The sequence below is a fragment of the Cydia pomonella genome, chromosome 18, assembly GCF_033807575.1.
Source record: "Cydia pomonella isolate Wapato2018A chromosome 18, ilCydPomo1, whole genome shotgun sequence".
Lineage (NCBI taxonomy): Eukaryota > Metazoa > Arthropoda > Insecta > Lepidoptera > Tortricidae > Cydia > Cydia pomonella.
Window position 1 is genome coordinate 6,995,501 of NC_084720.1, and position 21,350 is coordinate 7,016,850.

Below are 21,350 nucleotides of genomic sequence, written 5' to 3' on the forward strand. Positions count from 1 at the left end.
CATATAAAAAAAAACAAAAGTTAGTCACCGGGCAGTCCGCGTCTTAACCCGCTGGACCAGACGGACAGTGGCCGGCAACACGAAATTAGCGACCATATTTTGCGTCGAAAGAAAAACGCATGAAAACTCAAAAACACGCGTTTTCCCGAACATAAGACTAATCTAGATCGATTGTTTACCCCCCAAAAACCCCCATATACCAAATTTCTGCAAAATCGTTAGAGCCGTTTCCGAGATCCCGGAAATATATATATAAATATATATACAAGAATTGCTCGTTTAAAGGTATAAGATACATATATATTACCTATTAGTTCGTATATTGGCCTATTAGTATTAGATTTAGTATTTAATTTTGGAACAGTTTCTTTTCACACTGCACCCACCTTAGCAAATTTCTGTTTGGCCCAGTGGTTGACTGGTAGAGAATGCCTCAAGTCCGCCTATTGTACGTTATACTTGTATTTGTGCAATAAAGTTTAAAATAAATAAATACATACAATCTGTAATAATTTCATAGACATTAACTTGCCGGCTAAGTCAACCTACTAAAACGTACCGGCAGCCTAAAGCGGCCAAGGGTTGCGGTAAGTACCTACCTACTTACGTTTTTACTCAACTGCTAATGAGCGAATTTGAGGACAAACTCCAGTTTCCCTGGGCTCTGAAGCAATTACTCACGATGCAACCTACACCAACGCTAAAGTAAGACGAAAGTAAAACAAAATGTTACCTTTTACTTTTATTCATCAACTAACTTTTTCATACAGTGAGACATGCTGCCATTTAAGCGGTTCGAAGCCTACGCTGGTCGTGTTTGGTAGAAGGTACCTCGCGAATAACTCCAGTGTTTGAGGTTTGCTTGTTTTTACGTGCGGCGATAGAAGTTCTGAAATTAAATTGAACTTTAGTGTCTTGAGATAAGGTTTGTTTTTGTTTGTGATATATGTAACTTGTCCCTAACCTAACCTAGTCATACAACATCACTCTCCTAAAATTTCACAAGTCAAGTAACAACAAGAGCTCTTTATCTTCATACAATTTGCTCTGGTAAGCTGAAAGTACTCAAGTCGGTTTAGCTAAGCTAGCTTAGCAGGCGGCCTGTGCCTCAAAACATCAAATTCAATTTACCTAATAACGGAGGTTTGTGCGAATGCAAAGCGCTCGGAACGCTAACGATTAACTGGTCCTCTGGCACCGTGATCTCTCCAACTTTCCCTAAAATTATTCTCTCATAAGGTTGCTTCTTGCATCCAGTGCTGAAGTCGCATAGCGGCTCCATATCAGTAGTGACCTGTGGAAGACATTATAATGGTATTAAATTTTTTACACTATGTCGATGGCAAACAAGCATAGCCCGCCTAATGGTGAGCAGTCTCCGTAGCCTAGTGTTACATGCGCGTTGCCGACCCTAACACTCCGCACCCTTGTTGGGCTCTGGCAACTTACTCACCAGCAGGAACACAACACTATGAGTAGGGTCTAGTGTTGTTACGCTGCAGTTTTCTATGTAAATGTGACAGGTTTTTAAGTACAATATATTAAACAAACGAAGTACAGTACTACAGTGATTTGCAACAGTGCATATCCACTTCATGATTAAATTCCATTCAAGTAGGTATGAACTTTTACAGCTGGGTAATGAAGTTTAAGCACGTCTAAGCACTGATATCAGTGCGCATGAATTTAAATTCATTGCTTAATACAATATAATTTAAATTCGTTCGCACTGATCAGTGCTTACACATACGAGGGATTAGCATTAACCACATGTATTATGAAATACAATGCCCTTTTACCATCCCAAATACATCACTAGATGGTGCTGTAGGCAAATAACCCTTCCCTACATTTTCTCAAAGTTCCTTATAGTTTATAGTACAGTGCCCTTTAAAACTCTCACAAACTAGATGGTGCTTTATCTAAATATATAGATCATGTCATTCACGACGATGCGTGCGTTGATTCGTATTCAGAACCCCTAGTGTAAATTTATTCGATAGCGTGACGTGACGTACGCGTTTACGTTAAGTCTCATTTTATAGTTATGGGATTTAGAAACAGCGCGCCAAGCGGGACATTTTGGAAACTCAAAATCCCATACAAAATGAGACTTAACGTAAACGCGTACGTCACGTTTCGCTATCGAATAAATTTACACTAAGGGTATAAGGATGTCACGAATGTTGTATTCGAATGCGATGCGAATCCGAATGTCCAGGAAGCGAATGTCTGAATGTGAATACGAATGTTAAGGAATATGTAGATGTTATCATCCCTAATTAGAAAAAAATCTGTTAGTACATAAAACAAATTCTAAAGTAGAAAGGAACGTTATAAAGTGTGCACCTGCAACCTGCGCACATTCGCATTCGCAAAACATTCGATTCATTTGATGCGAATCATCATCATCATCATCATCTCAGCCATAAGACGTCCACTGCTGAACATAGGCCTCCCCCTTGGACCTCCACATGTACCGGTTGGAAGCGACCCACATCCAGCGTCTTCCGGCGACCTTAATAAGGTCGTCTGTCCATCTTGTGGGTGGTCGTTCTACGCTGCGCTTGCTAAGTCCGTGGTCTCCGCTCGAGTACTTTTCGACCCCATCGGCCATCTCCTCTGCGTGCAATGTGGCCTGCCCATTGCCACTTCAGCTTGCTAATCCGGTGGGCTATGTCGGTGACTTTAGTTCGTCTACGGATCTCCTCATTTCTGATTCGAATTTTTGATGTGAATGCGAATGTTTAAAATCATGCGAATATTCGTATATGCGAATCGAATCTTCGTGACATCCCCACTCGTATTGTCATGTTATTAAAAGTTAGATTTGACAAATCTGCGCGTCATCGTGGATGACACGAACTATAGCACCTACCCTATATTTTCCCAAAGTTTTTTTGCATAAATATTAACATACCTTCAACCAGTACCAAGTAGTCAAGTACTCCACACCCCATTGAGGGAATATCAACTCTTTAACTGCAGCAATGTTACTTGGTGCATTTGTGCACCACATGGCAACAAGACAGTTTGAAGATAGTAGGTTCCTCATGGGTATGGAGGCAATGTCTTCATTATACATCATGGAGTAACTGAAAATTGGAGTGGCAAATTAATTTAAAAGGTAAGTCTTAGAAGTTTTGTTTTGTTATTAGTTGTAATCTTTTAAGTAAGAAATATGGCACTATTAAAATAACAAACTAAAATTGACTTTAAAAAAAATATCAAAGGAGTCACTTTAAAAGTTAGTATACAGTTAGCATTTTGATGACATCAATTTAACATACAAATTAATTTTGGTGTTTTATATTTGTTTATAATGTTTAATCCTTTGATAGCATGGGCGAAACTGATCCTTTGGGGCATTCTTAGCTCTGTTATCTTAGCTCAGCATTGCTCCGAGCAATTATTGTGGTTGGCACAGCTTAATGTCCCTTTGCATGCACAACCAGAGATAAGATAATTACTTGAAATTTGACATCCCTAAATAGCCGAAAGGGATAGTGCCATACATTAGAAAGGGACAGCATGATTCATCCCTGAATCACTCTCAAACTTCGGTTTTGTATGAAGTTTATTTTCTGTACGGGACAACTATTACTTATTCTGTGGTTATAGGTTGATTAATTAAACAAATTTGAAAACAAAAGAAGATTTAAACTTTTTCCAATGATGGATAATGGTATATGTTGTCTAAATGAATAAGAATAATTTAACACATTCACTGCCAGGAACCCACCTGGTGGGCGCTCCTGAACTTTGTTCAACCCGCTAGGCGGGTTGTTTTGTATGCAGCTATAGACCACTGGTTTCTGTGGTAGTGCACCGTTTTTTGTCTGGCAGTGAATGTGTTAATCAAACCTGAGCTTGTCATTAGCATGCTTCAGCCTCCTTATGTACTTGTTCCACCAGGGGGGATCTGCTACCACTATGTCAAAATTATTGCCATTCAGTTTTTCACATTGCTCCTTTACAGATCCACAATAGAATCTGAAAATGAAACGTTAGTTACAAAGGTTATAGATAATTTACATTTTGCACCCAAATATTTATAATATTTACCTACAATTAGGCGGTATAAGGTATTGGTTATCCTTAACTGAACATATAAGTGCGGAATCAGAGTTGTTTCCACCATTAATGCCTTTATGTTCAAACACAGTCGCCTCAAATAGCTTTTGTGCTAGATCCCGCACCTCACTTGAACTGCTTTTCGCTGCAGGAAAATGGTTTAGTTTTGGTGGTAGCTTATTTAAAAATTGTTCATACATATCTTTCACTCTTGAAGACTGAAATAAATAATGAAACGTGAAAATTGTATGAATTCTTTTATTAGACATGAATAACTCAATAGTTTTTTTTAACAACATACTTCTTCATTTAAAACTTGATTTTGTAGTTTTCTTTTTTTATTAGGTAGTTCTTTCTCAATAATTATAGTAAACAAACACGGGTTAATTTCGTAAGCATAACTTTCATCAGTGGAAGAAACCTTACTATAAATCTTATTAATGTATTTACTGTGATCTATTAATATATTACAGTTATTTTGGTATAGAACGCTCATTATTTTACGAGTGCTTAAATTCGTAACTTCCACTTCGGGCTATTAAGAAAAATAAGAAATTGAACAACAAATCAAGATAATATCTTAGATTACTTCAATCAATCAATTTTCGTGTTATGTTATGGCTCCATCAAGGTGTTGAACAGACAGATTAAGATTACTGTCAAATTACTGTCAGTGTCAAATTCGTAACACAGGCAGTATGAATATATCAGCGATATAAACTTTGCCTTAAACAGCTTGACAAACTACTAGTGTTGTACCATGAATATTATATCGATAAGAGTCTTGAATATTAAAACAATATTACCAAAAAAAGGCACCTGCCAGGGTGTAACACTATTGGAATCTAAAAACAACTAGGCTTGTGGGTGAAAGCGATGGAGTAGTATAATATGGAGTAAATATTGGGCTATTTGATATAAGACGACTGCCTATTAATTTGGTATAGAATTTCTAGACACGCGGTAGTCTGTCCAGCCATGTTCAAATTATATTTTCGGCAGACGGTGACCGTGGCAGTTTGTCCTTGTCACAATCTCATATTTTTTTGTTTTCCACCATGAATTTAGTATGGTTTTTGGTGAGTAACAAATAACCCGGCCAAATTACGCAGGTTATGTATGGCATGTTGTCAGGAATCTTAAAACATCTTTTTAATTTCGGCGCACATGTTTATATTTTATATATGTTTTGTCTCTCACGGGCACACGCGAATGGCACGTCTATATTAAATACTAGGTCTATGGCTCAAGGACGGTAGAGAGGTATCACTGGACTTTAAACATGTAGTCAACTCGGGCACTTATATATTAAGTACCCACCTACTCACCTGTTGGGTGACAGAACTCTTCAGCAGTACGCGGGGTCGCTACTCTCAAACAGCTCGCTTCAAGTTGACCTTATATTATTGTTATTACATCCACCTCGCCACTCTAATTTTAACAACTTAAAAGAATTCCGTCAATGCCAAAAATGCAATGTTGTAATTGTAGCACCGCTTACAATCTCTCTGCTTAGCCTTAAGGTTGACTGATAGATGAAGGATTATGGAGGTCCTTGGAGATCTAGTAAAATCATTAGAAGGTACTTTCTGAATATCACAACATTATTGTAACACAGTTACATAATAATTACATGAATTTTCTATTAGACAGTTGGACGAAGAGTGAATGCTCAGATTTGAATGTCTATGAATTCAAATCTGAGATTCTATATTTGAAATTGGAATGTCAAGCTCGAGTCGATTGATAATCAAACCTCTTCACACTAACATTAGAGAATGCCTTTAAGTCCGCCTTTTGTGCTGTAAGATTTTTTTTTGTGCAATAATTTAATAAATAATTTCAATAAGGTTAAAAACCCAAAGGTTATAATGTCCTAGATAAGTCTGCAGTCTGTGTTAACACTTCCACTCGGCTTGTGTTTTTATAATTATTACATATATATTTTCCGTACACGGATACGGACACAGATCAATGGTATTCCGAACATTTAGTAGGCGAGCGCGGCACCGAAGTCAACACGTAGATTCCCTTTCGATAGTCAAAGCAGTCCACATTTATTAATATTATTAGTTAAATTAGCAAAAGATGACAGAATTTTGTAACATTGATAAAGAAATTAAACAAGAAAATTAGCAAAAGATGACAGAATTTTGTAACGTTGATAAAGAAATTAAACAAGAAAATTTTATCTTCACTAGGCCACGTAGTTTTAACTCCCTAAATAATAAATTGGTCTATTTTACAGGCTTTTATTTAACTTGCAATGTAACTATCTATGTATGTCAACAACAAAAAATCTTGCAAGTTAAATTTGACTCATTTCCCGGTTTCGGTGAAAATGCAATGTTATGGTACCAGCGAGATGATCTGATGTTGGAGACAGGAGCTGACCATAGCAACTCTGTGATAAAACAAAGCAACCTAATTATGTTTGGTTTGGGGTTTTCAGTATTAGAACGCATTTAGATTCTGATTTAGAACGCATTTTATACTGGAGCTCTTGCTATGGAATTAGAGTTAATCCTACGAAGACCCAAACTATTATTATTGGTAGCCCTAAGAACATAGCTAAGGTGAACTTTGAGAGTCTGCCCCCTATGTTATTCGATGGAGTTCAGATCCCGTACTCGTCCCAAGTAAAGAATCTGGGCGTGATTATGGATCGTACTCTTTCTTGGGGTCCGCAACTTAATGAAGTTGGTCGTAAAATTTTTGCCGCTGTGGGATCTCTTAGGCGTCTCCGCAACTTTTTACCACTTTCAACTAAAACTGCGTTGGCTCAATCGCTTCTTCTTCCTATTTTAGACTATGCCGACATCTCTTATCTTGATCTCTCCGAAGAGCAATTGAATAAGGTTGAACGGCTTCAAAATGTGTGCATTCGCTTCATTTTTGGGCTACGGAAATTTGATCATGTCTCCAGATTCCGGTCACAGCTCAGGTGGTTACCGATCCGTTTCCGACGTAATACTCATATTCTGTCTCTACTCTATAGCACTCTATTTATTCCCAATACTCCTGAATACCTTAAAAAGCGGTTTATTTTTCTTACGTCTGTCAGGTGTTCTCAGAATCTCCTTCTTGCTCCTCCTAGTTCGTCTACTAAATTCTACGTCAAATCCTTCACTTTCCAGTCTGTAAGGATGTGGAATGCTTTGCCCATTGACATAAGACGTGCTCAATCCCTACCCATTTTTAAAAAACGTCTAAAAGAACACTATTTATCTCTCTCTTAGTCATGCTCCTTACACTCATATCTTTTTCTTACCTGGTCGTTATTTTTCTCTTGCTTGATTACTCATTATGTATTTATGTATTTTGTGTAGGTATATGTAGTGTATTATTGTTGCCTATATAATATATGTAGTTTATTTCTCATTGTTTGTAGTTTCTATTTACCTATTTTATAAACTTTACACTTATGTGGTTTTGCACTGCCCAATAACTTTATTTCTAGCCACTGAATCGCTATCTGAAGGTTGTCTGGAAGAGATCGCTTTTTAGCGATAAGTCCGCCTGTTGTTACCTACTTACTTATGTCCTTTTTTTTTTGTTTGTAACATGTATATTTCTTTGTAGTGCACAATAAAGTATTTTATTATTATTATTATTTGTATGTCTTTCCATATCTCGGGACCATGGGGTCCCGGACCTTTGGGAGGCATGCGTGGGGCCGAAGCCAACAGCGCAGAGGCCCTTTTAGACAAATTTTATGTTATGTAATACACCAGCTAGAACCCATTCACGGGCTCAACTAGATGCCCGTAAATCGGTCCCAGCTGGTGTAGGGGCTATTGTAAATAAAGTGGAGAAAGGGCCGGTTATGGTGTTGAACTTTGGCTGGTCAAAAGATTGGGCTATTGTAAAGAGATCCGGACACCTGCCATAACAATGCTTAAACTCGTTATCGAGGCAGGCGGTGACTTGCCGCTGACTAGATGGGCCCCTGAAACTGCCGTCGTAAAGACGACCAGGAGCAACAGCGGTGTGAGCGGCTCAGGGGTGTCGAGAGGTGTGCGCCGCTTTCTACCCAGTGGCTGATAACAGCCACTGTGCCAACTCGCGTCTTATGCATCTTTCACTTCCACCCCCGGAGCATTATAGCTCTAACGATTCCTCTCTGAACGGCCAATGAAGGCAAGCCAGAGCTGAGAGTCCTGCGGGTCCCCTTGGGGTCCACTCCGACCGACGAAGACACGCCGGAGACGGAGACCCTGACCGACTCTCGGGAACACTCGGGTCCGTGGGGTCGTTACACCCCAACAGCTCGCCACAAGCTGCCCTGCGGGCTTATTATTATTATTATTATTCTCTCGATGAGTATTAGTTGCCTGTGGAAAGTAATTTCAGCGATAATAGCTTTATCAAAAATGATTTTTTTGCCAAAAGCTTATTTATATTATACGATTCTCAATGTGGCCCCCAATGTTGTCGATATTAGATATTATTTATTTGAGTGCACATCACTATGCATGTCATTTAAATTTTTCAGCCGACATGACGTATCTTCGTCTAAGTTTTAATTTAATATAAATTAAATTTTATAGTTTTAACATAATAATGGAAACAGTGTTTACTTACAGAATAAAATATTAACGAACAATTATTACCCTGCAATCAGACCAAAACAATTTGTGATAAATAGTAAGATATCATACAACGTGAATTTTGCGAAGCGTACAAGAATATTAAACAACCGGTTATAAGCTTAAAAAGATATATTTTCATATGCTAAACAATAAATAAAACTACGTTTGAGTGAAGTTGAGTTCGTTAAGAAAATTGGAATGACGACACCTAAAGGTAAGGTACTCATTGAGTATTTTGAAGTTCACTTTAATATAAATATTTAGCAATTTTTCTTATTAGCGATTTGTATTCATAATAATAATTATTTAGGATCAAAATAACTCATGTTTGGGATATAAATATCAGTTATTCTACTTTACCTACACACTACTAGGGCAACAGTTTGATACTTTTTCAAATATTAATTATTTGAGTGTAAATGGCGTATTATTTCAACAAAATAACATATCATCCATTTAAAAAACTAAAAATAGTAACCACCTGTACAGCCACCATCAAATATTTAATTTTTGCATTAGTCCCCTTTAGCCATGCTTGTAAAAAACAACACACTTATCTACATTTAAACATGATTGATTAATTCATATATTAAGGAATATAATAAACTGTAACATAAATTTTAAAACATAAAAAAAAAATATTTTTTTATATAAAAAATTGTGACATTCTTAATCAAGAGGCACCACTTTGTCGCTTACCATAAAGACAAAATTTGCTTGTATCTTTATACAAATAAACTGTCAGAGCATCCTTATGACAAGCAACAATGTGGTACCTTTAGATTGAGAATGTCACAATCGTTGATTGTTAAGTCAGGTTCCCTTTTATAATTAATACTTACTTACTTCATTGGCTCAGTGACCCAAATAAGTATAAGTAATAGAAAAATTAAAATATTATGTCACTCTCTTATCAATCTTACACAAGCCATGACTGTTTATTGACAGACCTATTTATTAGCCATTGAAGATCATTATCGACCCTGGACTTTAAACTGTGATATATATATTTTTTTTATTACATACACACAACCATCGTTACAGGCTATCCTAATTCGACAGTATGGAGTTTGACACACAAAAGAAAAGAATTACATAGTTATATAGTAAATAGATTATTACAAACTACAGTAACATAATACATATAGCGTGGCCCTTGTGAATACGCTCAAAGAACAAAGAAACAAATCTAACTCGATCACTACTCGATTAAGTGTCCGAATTGCGCGCGTAAAGGGGGCCTGGCGAAGGAGTTTCGTTCGAGCGCGTGGCTCGGCCAGCAGGCTCGGCCGCCGCCACCGCCACACATACCGATCTTTTACGTTCAAACGCACCACTGCCAGGACTCCAGGGTTGCACAACTTGCCTCGTAACAACTTAAATATATATGAAGCTAGCCCCAGTTCCCTTCTAACTTCTAGTTTATTGTATCCTACCATTCCTAACACGATATATGCATTCAAAACTATATTTACCACATTGCACAATAACTATGTTTCTGCTGTCGGGAAAGTATTAACTATGCTAAATGGAAGTCTAGGGAACTCTGTGAAACAGGCTACAAAAAATGATGTGGTTTTATATGTAAAGTTATAGGTGCTATTAGGATTGTTTGGGTGTGTCCGTAATTTAGTTAATTCTTTCAATGTTAAGGTCATGTTAAGTAGTTTTAACTTGCAAGAGCCACAAAAGTTACTAGTCAAGTCAGGCGCGGATACAAGGGGGGGGCCATAGGGGCAATGCCCCCCCCCTAAAACCCTGGCTCTCACATTACTAAATTGAGTAACATTTTTTTTTACCTTATTTTCTGTGCAAAAATATATGATTTTCTCAAAATGGCCCCCCCCTAAGCCAAATCTTGTATCCGCGCCTGAGTCAAGTGATGTGTTTATGTTGACAATGAATCTTCTAAATTTATAAAACAGTTGCAATTTATTATTACTGACAGGTTGATTACGGAGACTGCTTACCATCAGGCGGGCCGTACGCTTGTTTGCGAACGAAAAAACCAAGGGGTTCAAAATTTTTATCATTACACCCCTTTTGTATACTGGGAGGAATAACTGCACCCCACTGAAAGTTCTGACTCGCCACTCTTGGGGGTGAACAGTACAGTTCAAAGTTATGAAGTGCTTAATTGTGTATTTTCTATAATAAACATATTATTCACAGTCTTAGACATAACTGATGATTGATAGGGAAGGAGAATAATTATTTCCTGTATTGATAATATTGATATCATACATTAACTATGCCATAAGAACTAGGCGTTTTATTATTACTAGACAAACATTTCTTCATTGTTTTTCGGTGAAGGAAAACATCGTTTACCCTCTGGGTTGGAAGGCCAGATGGCAGTCGCTTTCGTAAAAAACTAGTGCCTACGCCAATTCTGGGGATTAGTTGTCAAGCGGACCCCAGGCCCATGAGCCGTGGTAAAAATGCCGGGACAATGCGAGGAAGAAGAGAGAGAGAGACAAACATAGACAAGGCAGTATTTATTTTATAACAGTTCTGTGTATAAAACAGGGTCCCTTATTAAAAAATATTTATACTGTGAAAGTCAGCTTATAGAAAATTATTCTCCAACCCTTGCATGAAAACATTGATTAAGTACCCTACTTACTTATGTAAGAATAAGAATAAATGTTATTATCAATAAAACACATAACAGAATATTTCAGGGTAAAAAGTAATGTTTAGTTTACATAAAATATACGTACATAGTGAACATTAAATAATAAGAATCATATTTCAATTTCAATTTTCCAATAGGAATTTAGTTTCCAGCCACGTTTTCCTTTATTTTATCTGTCTCTATTTTTCCTGTAGCAATTTTTTAAACAATTACATTATTACAAAAAACCATCCAGCAGGAATCCTTATTCAAAACGAAGCTTTTCACCAACATGAAACATCGCACGTCAAACTCGAAGGGAACCATAAAAGTTGCATAGTAGGGTACGAATATTGATCAAGGGTTGGTCTGTGTGTTAGTGCGCACCCCTCGCTGCGCGCTAGTGTGTGTGACCCTCGCCCGTGTGCCGGCCATCGCGCCCCGAGATAACTCACAAAATTTATAAACACTAAATACACGAATAGTCTAACAAAGAGTAAACACTCGCGTGAAAAAGGGATTATTCGTAATGGAAAGTAGAGACCGCGACAAAATTGTAGACAGAAAACGTGCCCGTCTTTATAAAAATCAATAAATCACGTAGCGAATCCTCCAATAAAATATAACGTCCGCGTGGAGTGCATTACAGTGCTGCTTGCATTTCAGTGATCTAAAGATCTACCGATGTTCAATCACAAGCTACCGACTGACTTTCCAATGCAAACCCTTCGTAAGAAAACCAGCCCTTGCAAATGTGAGTGTGTTTATCTCGCTTCAGCTCTATCTTTTTATTTAAACGGTGTTTTTAGATAGCGGCTAAATGTTAATCCGATCACATAAGCTTTCCTTATATTTTGCGATGTATGTTGTAAGCATGGAAGCCATTCACCCTAAGCGTTCCGACTTATACTCATGTCATAATTAGTGAATCCCTGATTTGGACAGAGCGTCTGAGGCGGCAAGCGGCGGCGGAGTAACTCTAGTACGTTTAGTAAGGGCAATATGCAGGTGTGTCATTTCCAGCATCTCTTGAGGCAGTTCGGTAAGTACTTGTCATTATCGTGCTTCGTTGTGTGTTCGCATGGTGTTCTGTCCGACTGTCCGCCTCTTCGTCTAATGCTTGGTCAGGAACAGCTGGTCGATCAGCTGATCAGGATTAATCCTACAACTGTGTTCGTTGTTTGGTTTTCCGAATGAAAACACTCACAGCTAGCCATCACTACTCTCACATATTTTTGTATATTGTTTTAAGCAATTAGACCTTATGCTAACACCTGAATGTGGGTAGAGCATATATTATGATAATTTTGCGCACACAAGACAGATCCCTATACTTATCTTCTCTCAAAGAAGTGTTATCAAGAGTAGGAGATAATGCATATGACAACTGTTTGCTTGTTACCTCTGCAAATATGATACTGTCAAATGAAACAAATGATTGTAATTGTCTAGGTAGAGTGTAGATTAACATTATAGAGCTCACACGTTACTGCTACTAATGGCATCTCAACTACGCGGCTTAGTACAATAGTTACAATACTAAACATGTAGGAGTAAATAACGAGTTAACAAAGCATGCTCTTTCGCAAATAATAACTATTTCTAGACTATTATGACGCCACATCTTTATGTAGTTTCTAGCTACATTCTACACTTCTTCGCTTTGTCGGTTACTTCATAGTTTTGCACCTAATGGTGGTATCGTGCAACGAGAGGTCCCGGCGAGTCCCGATTCTAATTTTAAAAACAGGAAATTCAATTTAACGGGAATGATGCACGGTAAACAGGGACAGAAATAGGACAAGCGGCTCACTTTTATTTTGCACTCCACTCGCGTAGCTTTGTTTAAAAAAATAAACAATGACGCTAAAGCTAGAACTCAAAAACTTATTCGCAAAAGGTAGCTGCAGCTATGTTCAGTTGTTTTTGTGTGATACGTGTTGCTTTTTAAACCTAGCTTGTATTCGGCGTTAAAGACAAGTGAATGAACTTTTAAAACAAATGACGCTCGCTTTAGACAATTTGAGGAACGGGTACGGATTTCAAAAATGGAAAACGCGTTGTACAGACAAGAACGAGCCGGGCCGTTTCCTGGGCGAGGGGGTGTCGTTCCGGGCGAAGCTGATCGGAGTGTTGGAAGTGCCGGAGGCGCGGGGGGACAGGATGTGCCAGGAGGCGCTGGCGGACTTGAAGATGGCGATCCGGGCGGCGGGCGAGCACAAACAGCGGATACAGGTGCATGTCGCCATTGACGGCCTGAGGCTGCGGGATGACAAGACTGGCGTAAGTTACTTGTTATTTTCTTAAACTAATAATTAGTCATCGGAGTTTTCATCGCACGGTAAGATTATAGTGAGCTATGGAGTCGATATAAAAATAATGTTAATATCGATTATAATACCTTACCCTACTAATATAATCTTACTCTGATGCCTACTAATAATACAATAGCGATACAAATGGACTGTCGTTGTGGAGAATATGAAAATCTGCTTTTCTTGGCTCTTGATCTTGAAACCGATTGTAATCTAACAAGTCATTTTTGGATGTGGTGATCCTCAATAGACATCATCTGGATCTAGCATAAGAACCAACAGGATTTCAGTTAATATCTATGATTTATACTTTTCCACTGGTATATTTCTTATCTGAAATCTTAAAAATGTTTTATTGACAGTTGACTTATGAGGATATGCTTTCTACATTTGCTAAGTCAAAGTACTCTAACTCGCATATAATACCTAATCACGAAAAATGCCATATTGTATGTCGATAAAGTACAAATTAGAATAACTCAAAATATTAAATAGAAATAGCCCCGACAAAATTATAACAGTAACAGCGCCTTATATTTTTCTACGTGTTAATTTTCTTTAGAGTGTAGGTCCATGTTCAATAATAGAAAGAACAAACACGAGTTCATTAACCTTTTAACCGCCAGTGTAATTGAAGTCTTCATCAATTATGTTAATTACGACAAAGTACAAAATTGCATTGCAACTTGATGTTAGGACGTGCGGTGACTAAATATGAATTGGACCATTGACCTGACCGGACTAAAATAAACGAACGATTCGTAATGCTTGTTCGTTAATTACAATAAGGACCACGCCACCAAACTATATAAACATTACAGTAGCTTGTTTAGGCAAGTATTAGTGCTATGTGCTCGTGGACAGGAATAGGTGACTAGCCATGCTATCGACGCGGAGAGAATTTTCTTTGTGCATTTATTATTTTTGTATGTACTGGTTATGTAATTTGTACGAGTATTTACTGAACTCACAAAACAGTGGAACGCCGCTATTGTGGTGAACTAACGTCATTTCGTCCGTGTCAACACAACACACTAAACAAACACCTCTTTCATCTAGGTATAAGAGATAGTCCCTTGTCTAAGGCGTGCATGGAAGAAACAGCCGGATACATTCTGATAGAATCTTCAATCTAGAAGAATGTCTGGTTCTTTCCTCTGGCAGCTAGATTATGAACAAGTAGTGTACTAGGCAGAACACTTACGTATGTCCTAGGGTTTTTTGTGACCCTTTCGACGATGAGTAACCTCGATGCATTGCTAGGTTTCGTGGAGGTTATAAGTCGTCCACGCTAAGTAGGTACAGTAGGGTTCAAGTTGTGAATCAAATCATTCATAAATTGTCTATGCAAATTTGAACCTGATGGTACAAGGGTAATAAAACTAACCGCTGTATCAAGCGGCAAGACGCTTTACCAAACCGCCTACACATGTAAACATGATTAACCCCTAGTGCGTTAGGGCAAAAAAATACTGACAATTTATAGATCTTATTGCAAACACATAAGGTCTACGAATGGTCAGATCAGGGTTACTATTTGTACTCTCCTTATAGGGCTCAGTTAGATGGTGGGCGAACTCGCATGCGAGTTTAGTTACATTGCTTACTATTGAGGTACATCATATTCAGCCGAACGATCAAATACCTCTCTATCGAATATATCGGAGTGGCCGCAGTGCTCTTAAATATCTGAACACGCACTCTAGCTCGTTGACAATAGAGGCGTGTTCAGATATTTGTGAGCACCTTGGCCGCTCCGATATACCTATCTGATGGCAACTGTACCACCTAAATCAGAGCTTATGGTTTTTAATTCAATGTTATGATAAAATTTGACGACCGTTCTGGCCTAGTGTGTAGTCAGCCTATGAAGGCGATGGTCCTGGGTTCGAATCCCGGCAAGGGCATTTATTCGTGTGATAAGCACGGATATTTGCTCCTGAGTCATGTGTGTTCTATGTATTTAAGTATTTATATATTATATTTATCGTTGTCTGAGTACCCACAACACAAGCCTTCTTGAGCTTACCATGTCTAAAAATGTTCAATATCTATTTATTTATTTTATTAAAATTCCATCATTTCCCCAGGACTCGCTGTACCACCATCCGGTGCACAAGATCTCCTTCATCGCCCAGGACATGACGGACTCGCGCGCGTTCGGTTACATATTCGGCGCTCCTGATACTGGCCACCGATTCTTCGGCATTAAGACTGATAAAGCTGCTAGTCAAGTAAGTGGTTCATCATTGTTTATTGTTCTGTCTCACTCGACATACATGAAGTAGTAGAGACAGGTGAAGGAAGGCCTCTGCATAGAAATTTCCAGGTATCTCTATAGCTGTCATCATATTAACCCTGCTACACACTCGCCGAGTGGTATGCGAAGTAGCGAGGAAAGTAGGCAGAGACCTAGAACGTTTTCACATTGCCTGATCCGATATCGGATGTCGGATGGAAGTAAAATGTAAGACATAGGTATATATGTGTTTTTCTGTATTTATTAAATCGTTATGTATAAGGCAAAAATATTTTTCATTTCTCATGCTCTGAAAGAGGGTAATTGTTATTTTAAAAAGTGAGCATTTTACTTTCTTCGTGCGATTTTTTAAATATTTTTACGGTAAGCAATTGAAATTTGGTTTTAAATTGATTTGTTATACAATTTCTATTCTGATATTTAACTCTCCATTCCATAAATAACTATACTTTTATCTAAATGGTTAATTAAAAGTACCTTCAAGAAATGTTATAAAAAATGATACTTAGTTATCAAAGATCTGGTCTAAGATGTTGAACAGGTAACTCATTATAAGTGACAGATTCTATTGTTCGTAGTAAATTCGAGACTCGGAAGAGGAAGTGAGTCAAATTCATCTAACTATCTGTATAGTGTATGTGATTCCCTGAAGTGCCTTTTTTCTCTTATTCATACATTTATCTGAAAATTGGCTTCGTTTTATATTAACGACCTTTTTATGAGCACCCGTCTGATTCTGTGCCAGGGCAATGTACATTTAAAAAATATACTTAGTCGGGGTTAAAATACGCTTGCTGCAAATTCTCATATATGTTGTTGTTGTTGTTTTACAATAGTTATTGTACAAAAAAACTGTTATTTCCTTTACAGTACATATGGTGCTACTTTACCGCACTAATGCGAAAATTAGCATACTTATTACGTTACTGTGTCGAACATTTAAAGGGCCATATGTACTGTAAAACTGTGTTTCGAATTTCCTATTTTTCGCACTTGTATCGTAATGTACTATTATAGCTAATGCAACTAACGGAAACGTCCACTTAAATGAACATTTACAATATGTGAATCAGCGAAGGGCCGAAACTGTTTTTTTACTTAGCTAAAAGGCATTACGAAGGAGGCGTGAGCGAGGTCAAGGAGCGTTAAGATGGCCTTTAAGATTCTATAGTAAATGTGTAAATCGATCGTTAATCGTTATACACCGTGTTTTTTTTATTTCCGTTAATTTCAAGGGTGCATGCTTAAATGAAGTAACTTTCTCAAAGACACCGGTATTCTAATTAACTCCATTATTAATTTTTATCTAATAAGGCTTTTACGAGAGTGTACACTTGAATTAAGGCCTGTTCACATATTGATTAGTGTTTAATACAAGTTGATAGATTTGCTACTAAACGTAAGTACTATCTATATAGAAATGACATTGATATGTCACAATTTTCAATTGTTTGGTTGAGTTAAATGTAATGCCGGTGTTACAATAACGCTATATGCAACTTTTTATACTTTTTATAAAAATTGTTAAAATGTTATTAAAAAAAATATTTTTGTTTAAACTTAACTATGCCATTTAGTTTCCTTAAACGTTCTTACCGATACCCCGAAGTTAACGGAATTGAATAAAAACACGGTGTATACATACTATATCTAGTATGTTGATTATGGCGGATTATTTAATAGTTTCGTGAGCCTATGTTGGTAAATTTGTAAATATTGTAAGATATCAATTTATAATTATTATTTGTAGTAGTAATTATTGTTTGTGGTAATATTTGATAGCAATATTTGGCTTTAAGGGGCGTCAATTACGTGAGGCCTACCTTGGAGGGGGTCAAGTCAAATCTCACTAAATCTCACGTGGGAGAGAGGGGGTTTTGGCAAATACCATGTAATTTTTTCCGGGCCAATAATAGTGTAAAACTTTGTAAAAAACAAAATGGCTGTAGGCATGTGTGGTTCAAAGCAATGCCAAATAATACGAGGCCATAACCGAGAAAATCAAATAGCTAGAAAAATGTGTAGAATTAGGCGGTTATGACACTGGATGCGATTCACATGTCGTTCCGATTTGCGAGCGGGATGTTGCGGAGCGATGTGCGAAACACATCCAGTGTGATAACCGTCCAAACTATAATCGCCCGTATTTTAGAATAGAGCAATATCTATTTAGTTGTGTTGAACGAATTTTGACCATCGAACTTCGTGTATCACAATCACAACTATTCATTTATTTTCATGCATAAAATATGCAAGTACACTTTGTAACTTGCTAAAGTCTGGGTAATGCAGCTAAAAGTTGAAACAGTCTAACATTAAGAAACCTGGCACACGATGGCACCAACCAAAACAAAATTTTCAGGCTATTTAGAAAACATAAAACAAATTGATGTCGTCTTTGCTAGAATTCTGGTTACTCCTGATTTCCTGGTGACTCGAAACGTTGTATTGAGAGATTTTATTAACGAAATAAGTAGAATGTATTTCGCAAGTTTTTCGCGTATTACCGATATTTTAGTACAGGCAAACATTGTCTTTATTGTTTAGTAGGTATTTCACTATGATAGTTTAATATTGTGAAAAATTTAGTAATCTAAGTACTTACTCGTGTAAAAAGAGAATTGGACATTCATATAGGCAATATCATTATTAGGACACCATTTCCACCCTTTCAGTGTTTTTGAAATAAATAGAAAATATCCTAAATTTTTGGCCATCATAATTAATAATCAGTCCAAACAGATGATACTTTATTTCAATTTTTATTCGCATAAATGAAATTGCTTTCATAGGTACAAAAGGTCCAAAAAGGTACAATAGGATCAAAATAATGAAGAGCTATGAACCCTATAAGGGCACTGCAATTTACAATACACAACTCTTTAACTAATTCTACGGATTCCACTCACGTGTTTTTAGTCACTCGTTCGCGAATCACGGAGTCGTGAACGCTGCTCGCACTGTTAGGGCTTGAGAAAGGAGACCTAGGCTCTCCAAAACATGTCGCGCGAGTGACTAAAAACATGTGAGTGGAATCCGTAGAATTAGTTAAATGTTAGTATGTCTTTGAATCTCTACAATTGGCTACTTGACAGTTTTTTTGTAAATAATGTCAAACGATCTTGATTTTCCTGAGGATCAAATGTCTATATGGGACTCATGGCATTTAAGCAACACAAAGGTCAGAAATTAGAGTTAAAGTCTGACGCTCGCACTCGACGATTGAAACGCCTCTAACAAAATGATAACATGATGTGACGTCACATTATATAAGTCTGACCTAAATGTATGGAAGATCAAGGAAATTGCCATTTTGACCCTGAAATATTGCGTTTATGTATATAGTTGTCATACAATTTTTGAAGGACAAAAAAATTTTTTTTTTTGCGACTTTCTTATAATCTCAGTATAATTTTTTAAATTCCACTTTTTTATAATAAATGGCTCATTTTCTATCCATTTAACTAAATTTTGTTATAATATTCAACATGTGTCAAGTACCCAATTCTATTAAGATTTGGTTTTGATTGGTAATTTTTTTTTGAGAAGTCTGCATAGTTTGTTGAAACTACGTACAAAGCCAAGTGCAAAATTGCATTAAAAAAAACAAAGGATATGGTAATTACCGTTTCCTTTTCTGAGCTTATGATATCATCTGATCAAACGAGGTTAAAAAGACCAAGTACATTAGCAGTACTTTTAGGAATAACAAATGCTCGGCTATTCAATAATAACTCTTATTCCTCTGAGATAAAGTCTGCATTAATTATGTGCATGAAAATGCATATGATTTATGTATCGGAATCCCACACGAGGAAGCACTTAATTTAGTAATACCCACGTGATATGAGCAATTGAAATTAAAGTAACCGTCAGCGGCTGTCATTCCAAATCACACATTAGTGTAACATCGAAATTATGATCATGATTTTGAAGATATTGATCTTGAAATGAGTTTTCTAAATGATATTTTGTGCAATCATTTCGGTTAGTAATTAAATCTCATAGATTTTTTACGTTTGAAGCATTACGTACATATATTATTATTCAATATACAAACACCTGAATATGTTCTTATAAACTAAAGTGATCATCAGTGGAACTTATGTTCTTGCAATAAGATATGAATTGGCACATTACATCGTGGTCAGTATACGTAAAAAAATTATCGCGAATTATAACGAACATGCTAAGTGACAAAAAAGCGAACATACACGTTCTTATTGTTATCTATTGATTTGAAAGAAGTCAATACATCCTTCTTACATACGAAAATCATTATTTACGCAAATGATCGAAAAATATCATGCAGTATTAATTTTCGGCTTTGAAACAGATATTTATGAAATGTTTGATCGTTGTCATTACCTATTAATGAGCAAGTATTCCCGTATGAAAAAAAAAACACGCGCATCGGTGCTCATTCTCGTTGATGGTCGGCCAGGTGACTCGAGCTGAATATACTTAAAGGAAATTATTACATCATTATACAAGAATTATAATTGTAAGTTATGTTACATTTCCATAAAAAAATTATCTCTCGGTTTGTAACACTCATTAAACAAATAATTATCTTCCACAGGTAGTCATAGCAATGCGTGACCTGTTCCAAGTGGTATTCGAGCTGAAGAAGAAAGAGATAGAGTTAGCGAAACAGCAGCTCGAAGGGAAATCCGTCACCAGCAGTCTAGTGAGACACACCTCCACCATCACCGATGTTAAATCTAAGGTAATTACTACGTTACATATACTACACTAATATATACTTGTACTCGAGGCATCGGTTTTATAGATGGCGTGCGTGACAGCGCTCCAAGTAGATGCCAATAATTGGTCAATGACGCTGAAGTATAATAAAGCCAAGTTTTGTGTAGAAACTCCTGTAGTTATAAGAACAAAGAACATTAAAAAATGAACTTGTATTATTTTTGGATACAACCACAATGTTTGCTACTTAATAGGTAGTATAAATTCTTAAATTTTAACGGTAATGTCATATTTGGTAGCATAAAACTAATATTATATATCTACGTAGAATGTTAAATTAATCTGAATACACATAAAAAATTACAATAACGTTATAAATACTACATTAAAAATGACATAACAATAATTAATTTATAAATATTTTATTTTAATTTTAACTAACAATTATTTACACGATGCATTTATTTCATTTAGGATGTAATTCCAGCTCAAGATTTTAAGTTGGCCAGTTTATACTTACAGGCTGTATTATGTTAACGACTGGTGCCGTGCCGATGGGACATTTAAGAGAAAATTTGGAGTATTTTGATATTTACTCGGCACCTGTAAAATTTCTACCACTATATGTGTTAAAAGTTGAATGTCCTATTCGTCCTTTATGTTTTTAATGTATTTATTTATTTAATGAAAGCTACTGCAATTGGTTTCAATATTATTAACAAATTAAAACTATGTTTTTTGGGAGTTAAAACACATGTCATGGGATATATGGCGTCATTAATTTT

At 36.7% G+C, this 21,350-nt stretch overlaps 2 protein-coding genes across 6 annotated transcripts in view; one reads left to right on the forward strand and one right to left on the reverse strand.

Annotated features, from left to right (window-relative positions):
* Positions 1-729: 729 nt before the first annotated feature.
* LOC133528002 (N(6)-adenine-specific methyltransferase METTL4) lies at positions 730-4,700 on the reverse strand. Its single transcript, XM_061865242.1, has 6 exons — positions 4,376-4,700; positions 4,066-4,292; positions 3,865-3,993; positions 2,921-3,095; positions 1,132-1,294; positions 730-889 (listed from the first exon to the last, which is right to left on the reverse strand). The coding sequence occupies exons 1-6, from the start codon at positions 4,568-4,570 to the stop codon at positions 750-752; spliced, it is 1,029 nt and encodes a 342-aa protein (XP_061721226.1). The 5' UTR covers positions 4,571-4,700; the 3' UTR covers positions 730-749.
* A 3,789-nt stretch (positions 4,701-8,489) lies between these two features.
* The window catches only part of LOC133527995 (protein disabled), a 44,097-nt gene continuing 31,236 nt past the window's right edge, over positions 8,490-21,350 (forward strand). The window contains exons 1-6 of one of the 5 annotated variants that reach the window (XM_061865229.1): positions 8,490-8,880; positions 11,950-12,037; positions 12,229-12,325; positions 13,352-13,566; positions 15,689-15,832; positions 20,441-20,587. In XM_061865229.1, the coding sequence (XP_061721213.1) occupies positions 12,286-12,325; positions 13,352-13,566; positions 15,689-15,832; positions 20,441-20,587 (546 nt within the window). In that variant the 5' untranslated portion in view covers positions 8,490-8,880; positions 11,950-12,037; positions 12,229-12,285. Of the gene's footprint in view, positions 8,881-11,235; positions 12,038-12,228; positions 12,326-12,659; positions 13,184-13,351; positions 13,567-15,688; positions 15,833-20,440; positions 20,588-21,350 lie in introns of those variants that run through there. The other 4 variants (XM_061865230.1, XM_061865232.1, XM_061865233.1 and 1 more) reach the window with 4 other exon arrangements.

Coding starts and splice junctions, on each gene's coding strand:
- LOC133528002 (XM_061865242.1), bottom strand. CDS start 4,570: ATGAGCGTTCTATACCAAAATAACTGTAATATATTAATAGATCACAGT. Junction 3,096..3,864: donor CATGCTAATGACAAGCTCAG/GTTTGATTAACA, acceptor TCCAATTTTCAG/TTACTCCATGATGTATAATG. Junction 890..1,131: donor GCACAAACCTCCGTTATTAG/GTAAATTGAATT, acceptor ATTTAATTTCAG/AACTTCTATCGCCGCACGTA.